The 21,878-nt window shown below is 42.8% G+C and overlaps 1 protein-coding gene across 6 annotated transcripts in view; it reads left to right on the top strand.

Moving 5' to 3' along the window:
• The first annotated feature begins 872 nt into the window (after positions 1-872).
• SYBU (syntabulin) overlaps positions 873-21,878 on the top strand; it is an 85,052-nt gene continuing 64,046 nt past the window's right edge. For 2 of the 6 annotated variants that reach the window (XM_055431844.2, XM_055431841.2), the window contains exons 1-2: positions 884-1,050; positions 2,764-2,965. In XM_055431844.2, coding sequence (XP_055287819.2) covers positions 1,027-1,050; positions 2,764-2,965 — 226 coding nt within the window. In that variant the 5' untranslated portion in view covers positions 884-1,026. Of the gene's footprint in view, positions 1,051-1,575; positions 1,652-2,760; positions 2,966-21,878 lie in introns of those variants that run through there. The other 4 variants (XM_055431843.2, XM_055431840.2, XM_055431846.2 and 1 more) reach the window with 3 other exon arrangements.

The raw sequence follows: 21,878 nt of genomic DNA, 5'->3' as shown, positions 1-21,878 counted from the left end.
CCCTTTGGAAAGTTATGTTCAAACAGTAGGTACAGCTATTTTTTTTAATCCTGCTAGCTACACTTGACGAGGCTGTTATTATTATTATCCCTCAAATTTAACGAGCATAAACTTTTAGTTCAGAGAGGTCAAGAACTTTCGGCATATAAGCACTTCGCTAGAAGCGAGAGGAGTGCTGCCCTGAACCGGTTTTCTGAGTTTGAGTGAGGAGTCGCCAGAGCCGCGCGCCGGCCACTCACTCCCGGCGGGCGGGCGGCGGTGGTTCGGAGCTGGAGAGCGGGCAGCCCGGCTTCCCAAGCCAGCCGTCCCCTTCCTGCGGCTGTGCCGCGCCGCCAACGCCAGGCCCTTGTGATGCAAACCCCCGAGGAGGAGCGCAGCCTCCGAGATCCTGCAACCCAGATGCTGTGTCAGGCCTGCAGCACTGGCTTGCCGGGGGTCCCACCCCGTCTCTCCGGCGCGGTAATTGTGCGGGAAGCTGGACGCGGACAGAAAACCCGGAGGGCAGGGAGGCAAAAACTTTCCCCTGGTACAGGTTGGCTCTCCGTGATGTCACAGCTCTTCTGGGTTCTCCTCTCCCACGTGCACCCCTTTCGAACCCTATACCAGGTGCCCAGAAGGGGGTGTTGGGCTTCTCTGGGCTGAAGATGCTCCGAGCCTCTGTCCGCGACCCTTCTTAGGGGCAGGCTCGGCCGAGCGGGAGAGGCGCGCGGACCTGGGAGGAGACCCCGCGGCCAAGTCGGGCGGGCGGGGCGCGCCGAGGAGCCTCCTCTGAGGCCGGCAGGTGAGGGAGGTCGGGGGAGAGGGCGGCGCGACGGCAGCCGCGGTGGCACCACGTGTCCGGCCGGGGCGGGGCGGCGAGGCGCGCCCTCAGAGCCCAGCGCCGGCTGCTGCGGCGCGGCGGCCCCGCAGTAGCGGCCGCCCGGGACGCACTCCGGCTCAGCGTAGTCTCCTCGCCCCTGGTGCCCGCAGGTGCCACCTCCTGGACGGCGGCAGCGGAGGCGCGAGGAGCCGGCGGGCGGCAGCGCGATGGGACCCCTTCGGGAGACCAAGGTAAGGAGGGCACGTCCGGAGGGCTCGATCGCTGTGTCAGCGAGCGCTGGAGGGAGAGGAGAGGTGGGCACTGCGGGCAGGGACGCGGATCAGGTGAGAGCTGGAGGGGTGGCCTTTAGGACTGCGGTGGACGGGGACCAGGAGGTGGCGGGCGCGATAAGGAGGCAGGGAACTGTCGCCCAGGTGATGAGATTCGAGACCCGGGAGATGGGGAGGTAGTACTGTGTTTGGAGGGTTGACATTGAGGATTAAAAAGATGGACTCCGAAGGGTTAATCCCATCCCCTGAAATTGGAGATTTGGGATCTAGCGTTCAATCGTCGTCCTCCGTGTGTGATGTGACTAAAAAGGATTTGATATACTGGTGACTGAGAAATAAGGACTACAGCATTGGTTCAGGGTCCGCCTGGTGCCCAGCGGAGCGGCTGGCGTGTGATACCTGCCGGGTGACAGCACAGATTCCAGGCTGGGTGCGGCTCTCGCCCCTGGATAGGGCGGGTGCCTGAGCGACCTCGGGAGTTACCCGCGGCTGGGACTTTCCCATCAATTCCTGCACTGTGAGGGCCTCTCAGAGGTGTTTACTTTGGCAGCGACCCTTCCTGGTAAGCAGCGTGGAAATGAGCAGGAGGTCATGTTTCCACACAGTGTTCGTTACCTTAACCAAAGCCCTTTTTCAGTTGCAGAGGTTGGAGGGAGCGGTGGGGTTTTTTCTGCAGAGAGCTCGTCCTGGGAGTCCATTTTAATAAGGAAGGGTGGGGGTGACCCCGACCGACCAGCTCTTGACTGCAGGCCCCCGTTCTGCTTCCAGGTGATGTGCAGCAGTCTTGGCGGAGCATCTCTGCCTGTTTTAGCTTCAGTTTCCTCATCTGTAAATAGGGACGCAAATTGGTGTGCTCTCTGTGGCCTCCGTTGTTGGAAAGATGAAACAAAATGATGGCTGAAAAGCACTTTAAAAATGGGGAAGTATTGCTGAAATACTGCTTTTGGGGCATTTTCAAAGCCCTCTGCACTTGATGCTGTGTTTTGAAGCAGAGAGAGAGGGAAAAAAAATGTCTTCATTTGAGTGTCCTGTAAGGAAAACAAAAGCTAAACATGATGAGAAAGGCGGAGCCATTTTACCCGGTATTGAATTTTTGTTTGCTTTTCTGTTGGCAACAAGCCTTGTGTACCGGGATATTAATGAATAATTAAAATCCTGACCGGAAGAGGGGGTGCATTTGAAAGATAAGGCTGCATGATCTATCTTGGGAGACTGTTTCAGGTATAGAGGTCTGCTTTGTCAGGAGACAGGAAAACAGAAGTCAGATTGTCACAGGGAAAGCAAAATGGAAGTCTGGAGGAAATCAAGTAATAATCAGAGTGTGCTGTAAGTTATAAAGAGCCTTTGAGAGAGCTGAAAGCTTGTGTGCCAGAGTGGCAAGGTGAGTTAGGCATGAGAGAAAGGAATAGCCTTCCTGCTAGCAGCTGAAAGTGTGTGTGTGTGTGTGTGTACACACATCCATGCTGCAGCGTGTGATCTTCAATAAATTAGAAGGCTTAGCTCAGTAGAAGAGTTTTGGAGCTCATTTTAGCTACTGAAACAAGGACTGCTCTGTGAAGGTTTAATATTCAGAAATGTGGCTCCGCAGACACTGAGCCCAGAAGGAGCAGACTGGAGTTCAGAGGGGGCAACAAGTGTCCTTTTGTTTTCTCTCTGATGTCCGATTTGGAGAAGGAGCTGAGAGTACAGCATCATGAGAAGGAGATTGCCCGAAGCCGGATTCCCCGTTTGATTCTTCGGCCCCATCTGCCTCAGCAGCAGCACAAGGTGTCCCCAGCCTCTGAGTCTCCTTTCTCTGAGGAAGAGAGCAGAGAGTTCAACCCCAGCAGCTCTGGGCGCTCAGCGAGGACCGTGAGCAGCAACAGCTTCTGCTCAGGTAGGATACCCACGGGAACGAAGGCAGGAAGTGAGTCACTGCGGGTGCGTTGTGAGTGGACCTGGAGCGGGCCCCTTAGAGTCTCCAAGCAGATGTCTGTTATTAGGATGAGTAGTAGGAGGTTGCATCTTTTTGACTCTTTTAACGTACAGATATAGCAGTTTCGAATGGTTCAACTCGGTGGAATTTCATCCCTGTTTTTATGTTATTCTAGTTGATAATTTTCTATGTGATATCTTAACTTCTTTTTTCTATGACTGTAAAGTATATTTCTTGGTTAAATTTGGAAAATATAGCTTACATTTCATGCAAGCAATCTTTGTAAGCCTGGGTACTTCTGTTTGTGAAATTCCTGAAGATAAAGCAAGTCCTAATGAATGAGGTCAAGATCAAGGTGGTTTATATCCCAGTACTGGCTTGACCTTGTATTTTAGAGGGAAAGAACACAGGCTTTGAACTTATAGGCCTCGCCTTTCTACAAACCCTTACAAGGTGTTGGACCTTGGGCAAGTTGCTTAACCTCCTTAAGCCTCAGTTGTTAGATCCATAAAATGGGTTGATAATACCTACCTTGTTGAGTAGCTGAGAGGTTGAAAGAGATTACATACTTAAATGTATTCCTAGCACAGGGCCTGCCCTGCAGAGATGCTTGAGAAATGATGGTTCTTAATACAGGAATATATGTCACTTTTGATACATGTTTAAGGAAGTTTCCTTAGAGCTGTGAGCATATTTGGTAAAGGCACAGATCCCTTCCTACCTCCTAGAGGTGCTGCCATTATCACTTAACAGAGTCTATCATACAAACTGAAGCACGTGACCTGAAAGGACTTATATTCTTTGAGAAGCATTAGGAATTTGGGTAAAATTTAAAGGAGTGACTTTATGATTCATAAAGAATGTTTCACAAAGGATAATTCTTAGAATTTATTTAGGGAAAATGTAATCTGAAGATTAACACATGCATGAAAAGGGACAGATGAGTCAACGTACTATGATTAATACAATATTCCATTGTAGTTAGTACCAGTGATTACATTTTCAGGGATTTTAGAAGTGTAGCTTTAGATTTATTATATACTTTCACAAAATAATTCCACCCACTGCATAAGTTGTATATGAGAAATACTGTGCTGCCTATTTTTAAATCCTTTTCTCCACAATGCCTCAGATTCTCTGTTTGATTTTGAAAATATTATATCAAAATATTATATTTTAAAACTGAATATTGCTGAATCCAGTGTAAAATGGAGACCCACTGATGATTGCTTGACATTCTCCCAGGAAGAAAACAAAAGGAAAACTACTGGAACAGTAAAAATTCCTGGAACTCAAAGTGGTGTTTGCAGAATGTAATGCTGCTTACTTTCACTCCCTTTCGAGCTCAGGCATCACTCTTGCTGAATGTGGATGAACCCAGGGGAGTGTCATTTCATACTGACAAAGCTTTGTTTGCGGAACTCATTCCACATTTATTCCTGAAATTCTCTCCACATCATCACCTTCTCTCTGACTGCCTTTAGTGTGAGCAGTGTTACCAGCAAAAAAGAAAAAGTTGGTCAAAACAGAGAGCCCCAGACAGATCTTCAAAAATATATTTGGCAAACAGATAAAATTGTTAATTTCAGTCATGAATCCTTCTTTCCAAGACCCATTTCCTGGATCAACCTTTCTTCCCAGGAGTCCTGTCTCCCACTAAGGCCATAATGCTGTACACGAAAATCGAAAGTAAATATTGATCCTTCTGCCATTAACTAGCTGAGAATTGAGTGGCACAAGCATCTAATGACCAATGTCTATAAACCTACCTTTTGATCTCAGTCTTGCATCCTGCCTGCAGATAAGACTCTGTTCTGGGGTCTCATCTTCCTTGGCAGTTCCCCAAGGTTTGGGTTGGTGCCTTGTCATTCTTTACTTTCCACTCCTAAGAGCCCTGGTAAAACCCCATGATGGCTTTTGAGTGCTGTGCTGACTAAAATTGACAGGAGCAGGTCTTTGGTGGGGGGCGTGTTAATGATGCTTTCAGAGGTCAGTTGGTGGATGAGAAATAAATGGGTTTAGTTCTGTGGGGAGTATTAAAGCTGCAGGCAGTGAAGTTGAGAACGTAAAACATGTCCAACCAGCAGGGGGAAATAGCTGGTTTTAATCCAGCCACTTTAACGCTGAAGCTACAAAATATGTTGGTTATCGTGGCAGTTAAGTCAGAGACCGAAGTACATGCAAATCATAAAAATACCATCTGTTGCTACAATGAAACTCAAATAATGCAGAGATATCTGTTACTGCCATAACTTCCTAACTTTACTGTGATCATTCTGCATTAGTTTATTTTCTTTATTATAAATCATCACCTTTCACTAACGTGAAAGAGGGCAAGCAGTTAGAGGGATTCTTACAATCTGGTAGTTAAATGAGAGAGAATGCTGTTGCTTGATCGCAATGCAATTTAATTTGAAAATTACAGTTTTAAAACTGCAAACTAGATTCTTTCCCTAAATCTGTATCAAAGGCTGTATAAATTATGAAGAGCATCATATATCCTAAGATACTCAGTTTTTAAAAGAATGTTCATTGAGTTTATATAAAGTTAAATTTACTTATTATAAAGGATTATCCTTTATTTTGAGAGTCTGGCTTTCCTATCATTTGTATTATAACAAAAAATCCTGACAGTGGTTGGAGTTATACTTCAGGAAAATAAATGACAACTCCATATTGAAATGTCCTCCACCTCCACCCTCACGTTTTTCCTTTAATTTTGCTGATCTATAAAATTAAAAGCCCGGCACTATTTTCCGAGTGACCTGTCCATTTTTTACCTACTTTCTTCCTTCTCTCTCTCCACTGCCTTCTCCCTTTCCTTCCCACGGGAGCCTTGACAAGGAACATTTAATGATTATATTCTGTATGCTAATTTGTCTGTTGTCTCTATCTCATTTCAGAGGGAAGAAGTTGTATGTGACCTTTCGAAATTCATTTGGGGTGTGTCCCCAAAGAGCTCTTCTCTTAATAGCTTCTTACTAGCAGAATTTCTCTGAAGAGATACATATGCTTTGTGCGTTTCATCAGCATGTGTGTTTTTGCACTTGGACACCATCCTCCTGTTAAAGGAGTCTATTCCTTACAGTTTGTATTTGAACTTAGTCACTGTGACCTCAGGTGGGTGCAGTTAGGCTTATATTGTGTTGGAGGCCAGGCCCTCTTTTGTGTGTATGGCAAAGAAAAAACTGTGCATTCTTAAAAAATGTTGACTAATGCTTTCTTTAAAAAAAATACCTAAGGAAGTACAGTTTAAAAAGTTTAAAAAAAAGCCTGCTTTCATGTCCTCTCTTTTATTTTTTGTCAGTTCTTCTAACCAATGTTTTCTCATAAAATTATCCTGTCTTCCTTCCCTCTCCCTCCCTTCTCCCCATGTTTCCTGTTTTAACTTGCCCATGAGAAGTGACAAAAACCCACATCTGTGATTTGTGTTCTGGGTGTGGCCCCAACTCTGACCACTATTAGGAACTCTAATGACCTGGGTAAGTCAGTCACTTGCAGCAGTCACCTGACGTGATCAGCAGCATGCCACACAGTTCTCTTTGCTTAGTTGAGGCAATAAGTACCCCGTGGAACTGGGAGGCAGATGGATTGCTGGGCTTTAGGCTAGTTCTCCTTGGGGTGCCTTGTAAACATGGTGGGTGGGGGAAATGATGCATACAGGACGCTGATGGTTTTATGGGAGACCAGTGATTGCTCTGAGTTATTTCCATGTTTCTAATGTGCACATGCATACAGTCAAGTGTATGGCCTAACCCATTAAAAAGCATGTACCAGATCAATCAGCTGAACGGACAACATCTGAGAAACTGATTCCTTGCAGTCTAATCCTGAGTAAGGTGTTTGCAGAAATAACTTTGGTAGTTACAGCGGCTGAGAAGAACTCCGTCTTTGGGTGCAGTGACCTAGAGGTAATCATTGTGGCTGTTTGTGGGAAGAACAATTACAGCAAATTACAACCTGACTAGTGCCCTGCCGAGGCATGATAATGCCTCCAAAAATCTGCTTGGCCTTGCCAAACAGAAATATTTCTGCTATGCTTTTGTCCAGTTGAGGAAACTTGGCATCTGGATAGAGTAAGCCTTTGAATATACTGATCAGAATTGAGATGAACTGATTAAACTGAAGTGAGCTGCAGTACTGAATTACACTATAATTGAATGACTGCCAACCTGCTGTGAAGAAAAAAAAAACTAAAACCCTAAGAATTTAGTATCATTTTAATGAGAATGGGACCTAGGCACTGTTTCGTGATACATATTTCTGATGCTTAGCTGCCTCAGCATCAGAAGTAAGTACCTATTGAAATAGGTCACAAATGAAGAGCACATAAACAGTGCTTCTTTGAGGATGCAGTAACTGCAATTAGGGGAACAAGAACAAAATTTTTTGCCATTTAATAAAAAAAAAATTACTTAGTGTGAACAGTGAAAGGTTGGAGTTGGACCATGCCTGAGAACAAATCATGGTACTTACTGAGAACATCTTTTATGCTGTAGAATTCTCATGTTTATGACATTGTTTATCACTTCAGAGTGTGGTGTTTGTCTACTGTCAGGTACCCAGGAAAGCTAGTTTAAAATGCAGATGCCTTGGCACTACCCTAGCTTGTTATTCCAGGGTGGAAGGGTCCAGGAATCTGTATTTTATAGACTTTCTGGATGACTTTTACCTAGTGAAGTCTGAGCGTCTCTATTTTGTGGTCTGCGTGTTTAGGGATTTTGTGTGAGGGATGTGAGGGGTATGCCCCAGTGGCATCCCAAGATGAACAAGGATCAAAGAGGGCAGAAGTGGTGGCCAGCCAAGCTGTTTAAACCCATGGCATGGGACAAGGAAAATGCTTCCCCAGCTCCTGGAAATTACAGCTTCTCAGTCTGTATTTACAATTCCCATGTCATTAGTCTTAGCGATAGTGTTATTTATGTCTACATAGTGGGCTGAACTTGTGTTCAGATGGTAGAGAAGTTAAAGGGAGGAGAAAGCATCTCCTTCCTCTATTTTCCTGGATAACCCTCTTTCTGGATATCTGTGGCCAGACTTTTAATTCTTTTGCATTTACTTATTTTGGCATTAGGATGACTTGCGGTACGCTAGAAGCAGTTGTACTGGGTGCAACATGAATGTGCCCTAAACACCCAGTAGGCTCACTGAGGGAGATGGGAAAAAAATGAGAAACTGAGGCCTGGGATAGCAAGACATTCAGCTTTTTGCAAACTTCCATAAAAATGTATTACTCTAATAAGCATGTATTCAGTGCCTGCCAAAGATCAGGCTAATGGTACAGAGATGAATAAAATGCAGGGATTGGAAAAATCAAGTATTTTACTGCCTTCACCCTGATAAAATATCAATAAATGGGATGACATGTGTGGAGGCATTTCCCACACAACTGCCTTTATCTCAGTGATTTTGTATCTGGTCATTTTTACCCACACCCACTCAACACACACACACTCCTTCCTTGTAATTTGAGTTTGTTGCTCTGTTTATTATCTGCTCTGGCCTCTCACATTTCATAAGCCCAAGGGTTCAAAGAAGTAGCATTTGTTAGTGTGGTGGAGTAGATAAACATGAGCCTTGGCATCAGCGGACCTGAGTTAAAAGCATGAAATAAGATTAGAAAGGTGAGCAGGGCCAGAGCAGGAAAGGCTTTGTTCACCTTGTGAAAAACTTGATCCCTGAGGTCCAAGGTCCATACGGGAAGTGAACTAGTAACATAAAGAGTGAGGCCACCTGGATAGGTGACAATAGGTTTGGACTTTAGAACTGGACAGTGTGTGCCCCTTCTAACAATAGTCAGAGTTTTTAAAATTAAGCGTTTTTTTTTTTTTCCATTATATGGGTCAAATAGCATACATAAGTAGCTGGATTTGGCTCTTGGACTGCTGTTTTGCAATTCCTTAACATCCTCCAGAGCCACTGAAGGTTTTTCCCCAGGGAAGGGTTTTCTGGTTTATGACTCGATTTATAATTTGGAAAAATCTTTCTGATTACATGTCGGAGATTGGATAGGAGGAGACAGGGAATGATGGTGAGAGCCTGCCTGGTTTGAAGGCCATTGTGGTGACAGTCTAAGTGAAAAATGATAAAATAATAAGTGTGAGGACTGGAGCCAGAATGTATGTGTCTTAGTCACCAGTTTCAAGTGGAATGGGTCTAAATTTCCACTGGATGAACCCAAATGAAGTAGCAGGACTGGGGAGGAGGATGAGTCAGGTGAATGTACTCAGATTAGGCTTTACTGCACTTGAGATAAAAGTCTGGAGCTGTGAAGAGAAGTCAGAGATGTTCATAGCTGAAGTCAGTCAAGGGACTTGACACAGCTTTCCCTGCCATCTTAAAGTAAAGCATCGTGTGAAACCTTTTGTGAAGAGAAATGGCATAAAGTAAAGAAGTAGTCACCTTAGGACATGTCCTGTAATAGAAATTGTTAGTCACTCAGTCGTGTCCAACTCTTTGTGACCCCATGGATTGTAGCCTGGTCAGGCTCCTCTGTACATGGAATTCTCCAGGCAAGAATACTAGAGTGGGTTGCCATGCCCTCATCCAGGGGATATAATCGGTTTATTACATGAAAGAAGCATTCCTGTCCAGAGGAGTTCAGTGTCTCTAATTATCAGAAAGAGTCACTGGTGTAAGGAACAGGCCCCCAGTGCTGTGACAGCTAGAGGAGAGCTCTCTTGCTAAGAAAATCAGAAAATATCCCACTCCGGAGTTGGTACTTGGAAGCCAGGAGGAAAAAATAGCCATCCAGTTTATGTTTTATTTAATTGTGTGTGTATATGTAAGTGTGAGAAGTGTGTGTGAGGTGCATGTGTGTAGTGATTGATATGTGTATGTGTATATATCTGTATGAGTATGCGAGGTGTCCACACATCTGTGTATCTGGTGGCAGGAGAAGTGGAGGCTGGGGAATCAGCAAAGCATTCTGGAGGAGGTGATGCCTAAGCTCTCTGTTCGTGCAACTCCAGTCAGGGTTTCCTCCTTCTTTCCCCCTGAATTGACAGCTGTGAAATTCTCAGGATCCTCACCGTACCACCAAACCTAACGGTGGATTCTCTGTCTTCAGCTCTTTATCCCACTGGATTCCCATCTCAGTATATGGCACCCACTTCATCTAGATAACAACACCCCAGTTCAGAGTGAAGAAGGAATTCAGGACAAAGCCACATACCCACATTTCCCAGGACTCAACTTGACCCTGGCCAGCCCTCTGCCCCACTGCCCAGGATGTGGATTTTACTCTGAAAAAGCCCAGGGGAGACAAGACTGCTGGGTGCGCCTGTACTGTTAGCTGGCTTTGCTAGCGCTCACACAAGGTAACTGCACCAAACCTCCGCTGCCCTCAGGCTTGGACTGTGGCATCTCCTGCTTTGGAGGCACTGTTGGACCCCATGTCTCCTGGAGCAGAGACCTTCCCAGCTGCTCCATGCACTGCTGGGTAGTCAAGGTGCCTGCCCTCTGCTCATTGCCTGGGTTATACTCCTCCCGCTCCAGGAGGCCAGTCATGTCAGGCTGACTGCTGTCTCTTTTTGGAGAACCCTAACCAAACTTCCCAGTGCTCATCATGGGGGCTCGCCCAGCTGTCACCCGCACCTGGTAGAAACCCATCCTTCAGCTTTTCCCTGCTCAGCGTGAATCTTCCCAGCACGCCTCCTCCTTCCGAGCTGGCCCTGCTTCATTCTCTTCTCTTTAGCGTGGGGGGTCCCTGAAGATAAGATTCCTTTTAGGTGTTGACCCAGCCCTCAGAATTCTTGAGACCCTGTGGACCCTAACCTGCCCTTCTAGTTATCCTGAATTGTGTGTGCAGGTTATCTTTTCTTTAATGCTAATGATTATATGTTTTCAATTCAAAACTAAGGTCCATGTGCAAACACGTATATCAGAGTAGATGTAATCACACTTACATTGCTTTTTGCCAGAGTGAGATCCTGCTTTAGTGTCCCGTGATCCTTTCTAAGTACATATTTATCAAACACCTATTGTGGACAAGGTGCTATCCTAGGAGCTGAACAGCAGTGATGAACAACCCTGACAGGACTCCTGCCCTCCAGGAGTGTGTATTCTAGGCAGTACCTGTACCTGTCACTGCTTGTCAGTACATAGAGGTGCCCCCACTCACTGTACTTGACAGCTTGGGTTCCACTGGATGGAGGGCTTCATTTATTCAGCCATTCTTCTGTGGATGGACATTTAGTCTCTGAGGCTGACTTTTCAAAATTTGGAATTTCATTTATTGAATGTCACTGAAATTAACTTTATTCCTGAGCATCTCTCTCTTTTCTATGAGTGTATCTTTTTTAAAAAACTAATACCCTGATTCATATCTATTCTCTAAAACATTTCTTTTTTTTTTCAAATAGAAAGATCAAGATGTAGGAATTAAACTGTATAATAAGCATCGTTATTTTTCCTTAACGTACTTCAACATTTCTCCATTTTAATGCTTTACTGCATCTTGATCATCGCTATCTTCAAATGCTCAATGTGAGAAAAAATAGAAAGGAAGGGGAAAAGATTTGCATTGCTGCAAGAGTGTCTGCCTCTGTCCGTGGAAGTTTTCCAGGCAAAAATACTAGAGTGGGTTGCCATTTCCTTCTGCAGTGGATCTTTCCAACCCAGGGATTGAACCTGCATCTCTGCCATCTCCTGCATTAGCAGGCAGATTGTTTACCACTTGTGCCACCTGGAAAGGGGTTTGCTACAGGAGAGGTCCCTATAATTCAGGTGTCCTAAGACTGGTTTACCTGGTGGTTCAGATGGTAAAGTATCTGTCCGCAATGCAGGAGACTTGGGTTGGGAAGATCCTGTGGGGAAGGAAATGGCAACCCACTCCAGAACTCTTGCCTGGAAAATCCCATGGACAGAGGAGCTTGGTAGGTTACAGTCCATGGGGTCTCAAAGAAACTGAGTAACTTCACTTTCTTTCTTTCTTAAGAGTAGTTTCAGGTTTCCTTGTTAGAAGGTTTTCAAGAGATCAAAAGATAGCTTCCCTGTCTGACTCTCTGTGTGTCTCTTCTTTCCTTCCTGCCTGCCAGCTCCTCTGCCTTTCCCTGTCTGCTATCTTCTCCCAATAAGGAACCTTAAAAAAAAAAGTATAAACCCATGATTTAGAAGCTGCAAATAAACTCATATTACTAAGGAGAGGGAAGATCAGAAGCATTAGTAACATCCCTATTTTGGAAAGATCATAACCCTGTGAAACAAAGAGCAGGAGAAATAAAAGCTTGCGGGACAGAAGAATTCCCCCACCCACCTCCTGGGGCTCACCTGTCTCCTGGCAGTGACTGAGCCACCCTGGTTCCCAATTTCAGCATCGGTTGCTCCCTCACCCAAACTCCTAGATAAATGTGTCATTATGCTACGCTGACTGTTTGGACCAACTTATTTTCCCTTATAAATTCCCCCCGTGGTTGCTCCTACAAACGAGACACTTTGGCACTTGGTGGAAAACCAAGTAGAAGCCTTTGTTTCAGAGAAAGCACAGGTCCCGTGAAGAGACCGACTCGCCTCTCCTTGCCTCACTACATATCCTCTTTTGCTGCCCAGGGCTGCACCGGAATGACTTTTATGGGATCACTCAAGGCGCCAAAATAGCTCAGAAATCCCGGGAATGTTTCTATGGGAAATGATTATTTTGTCTCCAAGAAACCAGGGAAACTTTCATTAAATAATTTCTCTGTTTTCTGCTTGGTTTTTATAGTCATAGGTTACATGTCTTAGTGGAGGTATTTCATTCCAATTGCTCTAACAAGTTCACCTCCATCAGCACATGCATAGGCTTGTGTTTACACATCCTTCAGAGTAAATAAGCTCCCTTTGACCCCCTCATCGCCTTGCAGCTGCCATTCTACTTCCCTGTTCCTCTTCACGAGCAAAACTTCAGCAACATCCTATCTCTGTAATCTGTCCTTGTCAAGCATGGGAGTGACCACATTAGCAGATCTGACATTCTCTTGTCTGCCCTCATTTTCCTTGATTTCCCAGCATGACTCAGTACAGTTGAACAAGCCTCTTTCTTAGGAAAGATTTTCCTCCTTGGCTGCTTTGGTCCACCCTTTGAGAGTTCCTGTTGGCTCCGTCCTGCCCCTTCCCGCCTCACCGTGTCTGGGTACCTCAATTAAGTCCTCTTCTCTTCCTGCCCTCCCCAAGGTCTCAGATCTTTAAATCCCTCACTTGTCAGATGGTGATGCTCTCCAGTCCAACCTCTGCTCTGAGCTTTGTGTGCACACAAAGTCACTTCAATCATGTCTAACTCTGTGCGACCCCATGGACTGCAGCCCACCAGGCTCTTTATCCATGGGATTCTCCCGGCAAGAACACTGGAGGGGGTTGCCACATCCTCCTCCAGGGGATTTTCCCCACTCAGGGATTGAACCCACATCTCTTAAGTCTCTTGCATTGGCAGGTGTGTTCTTCACTGCTGGCGCCACCAGGGAAGCCCCCTCTGAGCTTTAGACTCACATATCCAACTGCCTATTTGATATATCCAGTGTCCTGGCGAGTTTGTGCCTCAGATTTAACATATATGAAAAGCAGAATTCTTTTTCTGGGAGGAGGGTGAGCTGGGTCTTCCTTGCAGCATGTGGGCTCTTCATGGACTCTTCGCTATGGCAGGCATGTCCAGCAGTTGTGGTACACGTTTGATAGTTGTAATACATGGACTCTCTGTTTGCGGCACATGGGCTTCATTGCCCTGCAGCATGTGGGATCTTAGTTCCCTGACTAGGGATGGAACCTGCATCTCCTGCATTGGAAGGCATATTCCTAACCACTGGACCACCAGGGAAGTCCCATCAAAAGCAGAATTCTTAATTTCACCCTCTGTAAACTGAAAAACCCATTTTCTCCAACTCAGAAATGACCACCATATTCTCCATTCCTTAAGCAAAGAACCTGGAAGGTATTCTTGACCTCCTACTTTTCATTGTCATAACTAATATATCCCAAATCCATCTCCTTTTCTCAATTTTTACTACTACTGCCTCAGTCAAACCACTGTGGTCTCCATGTGGGTTTACTGCTTCCATGCCTTCATTCCTAAAGGGGTTACACAGCATGGGTGTTCAGAAGGAGACTCTGGAGTTGTCCTCTTTGAATTCATACCCACAGCTTACTGTGGCCTCAGGGAGGTGGCTTTGTACTTCTAGTTTTGTATGCCTATCTTATTCAGATCAGTTCAGTTGCTCAGTCATGTCCGACTCTTTGCAACCCCCATGGACTGCAGTACCTCTTGTTAGTGCCTGTCTCAAAGAGGATATTAGATTAAGTTAATTAAATTGCATTAAAGGTGTAGTGTTCTAAACATGCCTGGTGCTTAGTAGGCACTCAATTGGGCTTCCCTGGTGGTTCAGAGGTTAATGCGGGAGACCCGGGTTCGATCCCTGGGTCGGGAAGATCCCCTGGAGAAGGAAATGGTAACCCACTCCAGTATTCTTGCCTGGAGAATCCCATGGATGGAGAAGCCTGGTAGGCTACAGTCCACGGGGTTGCAAAGAGTCGGACACGACTGAGCGACTGAACAGAACAGAACAGAACATCACTAATATAGTCTGTTCTCCACAGGCCAGATGTTTGTCATTTCTTGTTTAATGCACATGACAGCTTCCATGGCACTTGAGATAAACGTAGGGGTCTTGCCTAGAGTCCTGCGCATGCTCAGACTTCCGCCCCCTTCAACAGTGCTCTGCCCTCACATTTTTCTGTTCTCTTCTCAGTTTCCTCAGTGTACTAGACTCCTTGTTCCCTCTCCCTGGAGTTTTCTCTCCCCTGCCTTTCCCAGGACTGGCTCCTTCTCATTATTTTCATCTCAGTTCGAATTACCTCTTTAGGACCTTCCATGATAACCTGTCTAATAAAATACCTTCCCACCTCCCACCCAGCTTCTCTAATATCACCCAGTTTGTTTTGTTAACAGTACATCACAATCAAAATTTCTTCCCTATGTTTTGGTTTTTTTTTTTAACTTGCTTATCAACTCTTTCTGCCTCTAGAATGTCAACTCCTTGAGGACAAGGATCTTAGAGTCTTGGTCAGCATTACATTTTCAGTATCTTGAGGACTATCTGCCACACAATAGGAAACCAGTAATTATTTGTGGGATGGATGGATGGATGAATGAGATTCTTACACTTTCAACATTGGCAATTGTGTAGTGTCACATTGTAGAATGCTGAAGCATTAGAATGGAGCCTTGTAGACTTGTGAATTCTCACTCCAAAAAGATGCTGAAATTAGGTGAGGGAATAGAATTGCAAATTTTGCTACTGAAAACCTACAGTGCAAAATTATCTGAGCAGCATGCATTAAACGGTCACCGTGTTAAAGCAAAACACTAGAAACAACTAGAGTTTCTTGCCTCAAATTTTGTGGTCTGTTTATAATTAGATGGCTTCTAACAGCTTCCTTTGTCTGTTTTTAATTTGAGCATTCTCCAAATTTCTGCTGTTTCCTCTTGGAACAAACATAGGTAGAAAAATTTAGAAAACAGCTCATGGTGGTGAGAAAAACAGGGACTTCAGAGTCAGACAAACCTGAGTTTGAATCTTTGAATTCATCCCTTATTAGCTGTGTGACTGGATTTCTTACCCTGTCCAGGCCTTAGTTTTCCCATCTATAAAAATGAGATATTATTAAAATTATATGATAAAACTAGTATTCTTGGACATGATAACTATGTTACTTTTATCTTACCTACATCCTTTCAGAGCATTTGAATAGTTTTTAGTAAGAATTTCACAGGGTTCAGATTAACCATGAGTTTAAACTATGACATTTTACTTGTCTCCCATCGGACTATCTTCAGAAATGTCAATGTCTGGAGCAGTAAATTATTGTTCAGTTGCTCAGTCATATCCGACTCTTTTCAACCCCATTACAGCATGCCAGGCTCATCTGTTCTCCATTATCTCCTGGAGTTTGCTCAATTCATATCCATTGAGTTGGTGATGCCATCCAACCATCTCATCCTCTGTCACCCTCTTCTCCTCCTGCCTGACCAGTAAATATTTCCTGAGCAGTAAATAGTAACACCTATAACAGTGTGGAGAAGGAAATGGCAACCCACTCCAGTGTTCTTGCCTGGAGAATCCCAGGGACGGGGGAGCCTGGTGGGCTTCCGTCTATGGGGTCGCACAGAGTCGGATACGACTGAAGTGACTTAGCAGCATAACAGTGTCTGGCACATGGTAGATACTCAGTAAATATTTGTTGAGCAGATGAGTAAGTTGTCAGTAAACGCCTTTGTCATTCATGAGAATCAACTCGATTTCCATATAGTTTGATGTTTCTTTAAAATGGAAATGATTCTTCCTCCAAATTATGCAACTGAACATTGAACAGCATCAAACCATAACTGAATGTTTCAAGACCTTATGGCACAAAACCACATTTTCCTCCGCCTGCTGTTATTTTTAAGTTCTTCTGGAATTATTTAGTTCAGCATTTTGGAAAACCAATGAGCTCTGAGATCTAAATTCAAAAATGAACCAGAAGTATTAGAGAATACTTTGAATAAATATTTTATCAGTAATCTTTATATTACAAGGAAGTTGAAGTTGGGACTTGGTCATCATAATAGTCACCAAATGTGTTGGATAGCACTGGTTGTTACTTAAACATCAGTAAATATACACACACTTCGGCAATCCTAATATTTTTAAATGTGTGTGTACATATACATATGGGCTTCCCTGGTAGCTCAGCTGGTAAAGAATCTGCCTGCAATGCAGGAGACCCAGGTTTGATTTCTGGGTCAGGAAGATCCCCTGGAGAAGGAAATGGCAACTCATTCCAGTATTCATGGGCTTCCCTGGTGGCTTAGACAGTAAAGAATCTGCCTGCAATGTGGGCAGCCTGGGTTCTATTGCTGGGTTGGGAAGATCCCCTGGACAAGAGCATGGCAATCCACTCCAGTATTCTTGCCTGGAGAATCCCCATAGACGAAGGATCTTGGTGGGTTACAGTCCAGAGAGTGACAAAGAGTTGGACATGACTGAGCAATTAAGCACAGCACAGCACATATATATATATAGGGCTTACCAGATGGTGCTAGTCGTAAAGAACTTGCCTGCCAATGCCAGAGACAGATGCAGGTTTGATCCCTGGGTCAGAAAGATCCCCTGGAGGAGAGCATGGCAACCCATTCCAGTATTCTTTCCTGGGGAATCCCATAGACAAAGGAGCCTGGTAGGCTACAGTCCATAGGGTCTCAAAGAGTTGGACATAATATAGCACACACACAGACATACGCATATACACATACACACACATACACACACTCACATATACATATATATATATATTCACTTTGCAGAAAATATTCATTGCTTTCAAATTTTAATCAGAAAAGCATTAACAAGTAAAATGGAAAGGATAGATTTCCTAAAAATTAAGACAACAATAACAGTTAGCATCTAACCATACACTGCATTTTAAAATGAATTGCAGATGGATTTAATATACATGAAAACTGAAATTATAACTATCTAGATGAAAGTATGAAAGTGAAAGTTGCTCTGTCGTGTCTGACTCTTTGTGACCCCGTGGACTACAGTCCATGGAATTCTCTAGGCCAGAATACTGGAGTGGGTAGCCTTTCCCTTCTCCAGGGAAAGAAAGTATGCTGCTGCTGCTGCTGCTAAGTCACTTCAGTCGTGTCCGACTCTGTGTGACCCCATAGACGGCAGCCCACCAGGCTCCCCCGTCCCTGGGATTCTCCAGGCAAGAACACTGGAGTGGGTTGCCATTTCCTTCTCCAATGTGTGAAAATGAAAAGTGAAAGTGAAGTCGCTTAGTCATGTCTGACTCGTAGCCGACCAGGCTCCTCCGTCCATGGGATTTTCTAGGCAAGAGTACTGGAGTGGCTTGCCATTGCCTTCTCCGGGAAGAAAGTATAGGTAATATTTAATTGATCCTGGAGTTAAGAATGACATTCTAAGCATTAAAGCATTGAAAGAAATCACAAAGGAAAATATGGAGAGATTTGACAACTAGAAATAGAAAAGGTTGTCAAAAACATTTTAAACTAAAAGCAAACAATAAATTTGGTGAACTATGCTGAAAGACTGTGCCTTCCATATGTAAGAATTTCTAACAAATCAATAAGAATTCCTTAACACCTTAATAGAAAAATTGTCAAAAACATGCACAGTACATAGGATAAGTAAAAAGAAGACCGTCGAACATATGAGAGACATTAAGCCTCACTGATAATTAAATACATGCAAGCTAAAACATCAGAAATACAGTTTTCATATTAACTTGGCAAAAATGCAAACAAACCAGATTACTAGCATGAATTTAATAAGTAGGGTACTCTCATATGATAATAATAAGAATATAAATTGCCTGAAATTTCTCAGAAGTCTTAGTAATTTTACGTTTAGAGATACGTTCTATGAGGTAATAAAAAATGTGACCAGAGATTTATCTGTAAAATGTGTTATTAAAGCAATTTCAATAATAGAAAATTGGAAACAATCTTAAAAACCCTGCAAGAAGGAATTGATTTTTGGAAATACTGTGTTCCTATTTTATACAGTTACTCATTTAAAAATAATATTTTTGAGAAATTAAATCAAATACTTTGAAACTTTTAAAAACATACCCAAAGAAAGATGAATACTATAGTAAACCCTAATATGCTGCTTGCCCAATCTAGCAAGATTAAGTAATAGCAAGATGTTGTCATATTTGCTGCATCTATCTCTTTCTCTTTAACTTTGCTGAAGCATTTTAAAGCTTATATCCAGACATCATGCCATTTCATGTCCATACCTTAGCACTTATTTCTTTAAAAATTGAACATTTTCTTGCAAAAATTAGTGCCATTTGCATTACTAACACATTCAACATAATTCCTTGGTACTATCGAGAACACTGAAATAGCCCCAGTCATCTCAAAAGTGTCTGTTTCCTTCCTCATGGTATTATTTAAACCAGAGGCCAACAAACTTTTCTGAAAAGGACCAGATAGTAAATAATTTCAGCGTTGCTGGCCAGATGATCTCTGTTGTAATTATTCACCTCTGCTTTAGTGCTGGAAAGCCACAGTTCAGACCATGTAAAAGATTGGGCTGTTTTCCAGTAACATTTGATTTACAAAAGCAGGCAGCGAACAGGATTTGGCCTTCAGCCTGCAGTTTGCCAACCCCTGATTTAACTCATTCCTGTTCTCCATACTGTGTGGTGGACATTAGCTTTAAAGCTTGATTAGATTCAGGGACAGTTTTTTTGTGGCAAGAATACTTCTTGGGGAATGCCGTGAGCTTCATCTCATAGCCCATCAGAAGGAACATAATGTCCTTTGCCCCACTGTCAGTCATGCTAAGGAAACTCAGTGGGTACAAATGGGTAAGGCTTGATCCCTCTACTACAGACTCTCCATCAGCTTTTTGTCTAATGGTTTTATCCATTGTGTTCATTGCCTAAATCTGTTATTCCATTAGAAATAATTACAAAGTTGGCCCTTGTGCAACATGGGTTTGAACTGCATGAGTCCACTTAGACTTTTAAAAATAAATATATACTGTGAGCTAAGGTTTGTTGAATCCTTGAATGTAGAACTGCATACATGGTGGATCAACTGCTACGTTTTACTTGGGTTTTCTACTGCATGGGGTCAGCACCCCCCAACCACCACCCACCCATGTGTTCAAGGGTCAACCATAGTAACTTTCTATTATTCCATCCTACTTTCATTAACCAGAATGCTCCTGGAAGAAAGAACTTTCCAATATCAGTGAGTGATTTCAGTTATCCTAAAATACAGATTGTCCAGTAACAGCTTTTACAATCAGGATATTTTTTGTTTCCTTTTAATTGTCAAATTTCAATATAAAAATTGGCCCCTTCGTCACTTCCAATGATTTCAGTGGGTTGGAATTTTGGGGGTGTTGAAATGGCCTTTCTTTTCTTTTGGTTTATTTTGTAAGATTATGAACTCATAGATTTTAAAAATATATCCAATGATTATCGGTCATTTGCATTTATTATTATTTCTGATGCTCAAATTATTCCATCTTTGGCCAATGGGACCTGTTTGTGTTGGTTCCTGCTAGTCTTAACAGTTTCTTTCTATCTAACCTAACAAATTCCAGGGAAAATTTTTCAACAACAGAGTAAAGAAACTGTAATGTATGTTGAAATTTTTAAAAAACAGAAAACAAGCAAGCAAGTAAATAATATGCATAAAAAATCAGTAAGAAATATACCAAATAGTTAAATATTTCTTATTGGCAGTACAGTTCTAGGAAACTATTATCTCTTTATATTTTTTACTTCTTTGTACTTTTCTGTACTTTAGATGTTCTGCATTAAAGAGTATTACTTTTATAATTTTAAAACCCAACAGAATATTTTCTTTAACTTAACAAGTTTCTTTAGTACATTTAAAATAATATACAAATTATTTTAAAAGGTGCTTTTACACACTTTTTTGGAATTGTAAGTAGAGTAATTGTACAATTTTTAGCTGTATCCCATATTCTCAAAGAGCTTATAATATAAAGAGAAAAAAAATAGATTAAAAAATAATTTTTAAACAACCTCCAAGCTCCAAAGCTACATTCGATGTTTATTTATCCCATCTGTCTTTATAGACCTTAAAATTTTTTTCCCTTAAAATCAATTTGGAAACAAGTTAGTAGTATATTTCTTACAGCACTTGAGATGGGCCACAACTTCTGGAGATTCCTAGATCTGTAATTTCTATTATCCTTAATCCTGTGGGTTGACATATTCATAGAAAATAAACAGGAACAAATCAATGAAATAACTTATTCCTCAGTATATATAAAAGTGAACATTCATTGGAAGGACTGATGCTGAACCTGAAGCTTCAATACTTTGGCCACCTCAAGTGAAGAACCAACTCATTGGAAAAGACACTGATGCCGGGAAAGATTGAAGACAAAAAGAGAAGGGGGCGGAAGGGGTTGAGATGGTTAGATAATATCACCAACTCAATGGACATGAATCTGGACAAACTCCAGGAGAGAGCGAAGGACAGGGGAGCCTGGAGTGCTGCAGTTCATGGGGTCGCAAAGAGTTGGATACAACTTAGGAACACAACCATAGCAGCAAAAATAAGTGAAAGGGGGCATGTAAGTTAATCTCCTTCACTGCAAATGGTAGTCATTTGGCCTTGATGAGGGTCACTTTACCCTGAGATCCACCAGGGACCATCCTGGATTCATGTAAGTGGAATTTTAAATTGTTGACCTCAGAACGAAATCATCTCAAATGGATCATGCTGTAAAACATGGACAGTGCTCCTATTTCATGTATATTCTTAAAATGAAATTATACTTACCATGAATAATACCATGAGAAAGAAACATAAAGGCTCAACTATGTAAGAGCTGGTGTGGGTGTGTGTTTAAGCGTGTTTTCAGAGAAAAACCCCTTTTCAGTAGAAGTGACAATCTCCTCCACTCTCTTTCTAAAGCCTTGGAGCAAAGTTTTCCTTAAAACCAAGTTGAAATATTCTTACTTGTCTCAGACATTCTGGAAATTTAAAACAACCCACACTTTTCTGGGTTAATCATTCAGGATTTCTGCCATTTCCTGCCCAGAAACAGTTTCTTCGTGGTATCCTCTTAGAAATTTCTGCCACTGCTAATTCCTTTATACTAACATAAGTAATGAGAGCTGTAATTCTACAAGACAGATTTAACAGTCAAAATAGCAGCAGGAAACAGAAGGCATGAAGTAGTTCATGGAACCTGGTTTAATAAATAAATCTATTATGTGCTGGATCCACATGTAGTTTGGCACGTAGTAAGATTAGACACGAACAACCAAAGAGCATCAACTTGACTGATTTATTAAATCTTGAAATAAATGTGAACTAATCCAACCAGTCCATTCTAAA

Source organism: Moschus berezovskii, chromosome 16 (genome assembly GCF_049115385.1).
Source record: "Moschus berezovskii isolate FMDL1 chromosome 16, NW_MosBer_1.0, whole genome shotgun sequence".
NCBI lineage: Eukaryota > Metazoa > Chordata > Mammalia > Artiodactyla > Moschidae > Moschus > Moschus berezovskii.
Note: the sequence above shows the minus strand (reverse complement) of the source record. Positions and strands in the feature narration are given on the sequence as shown.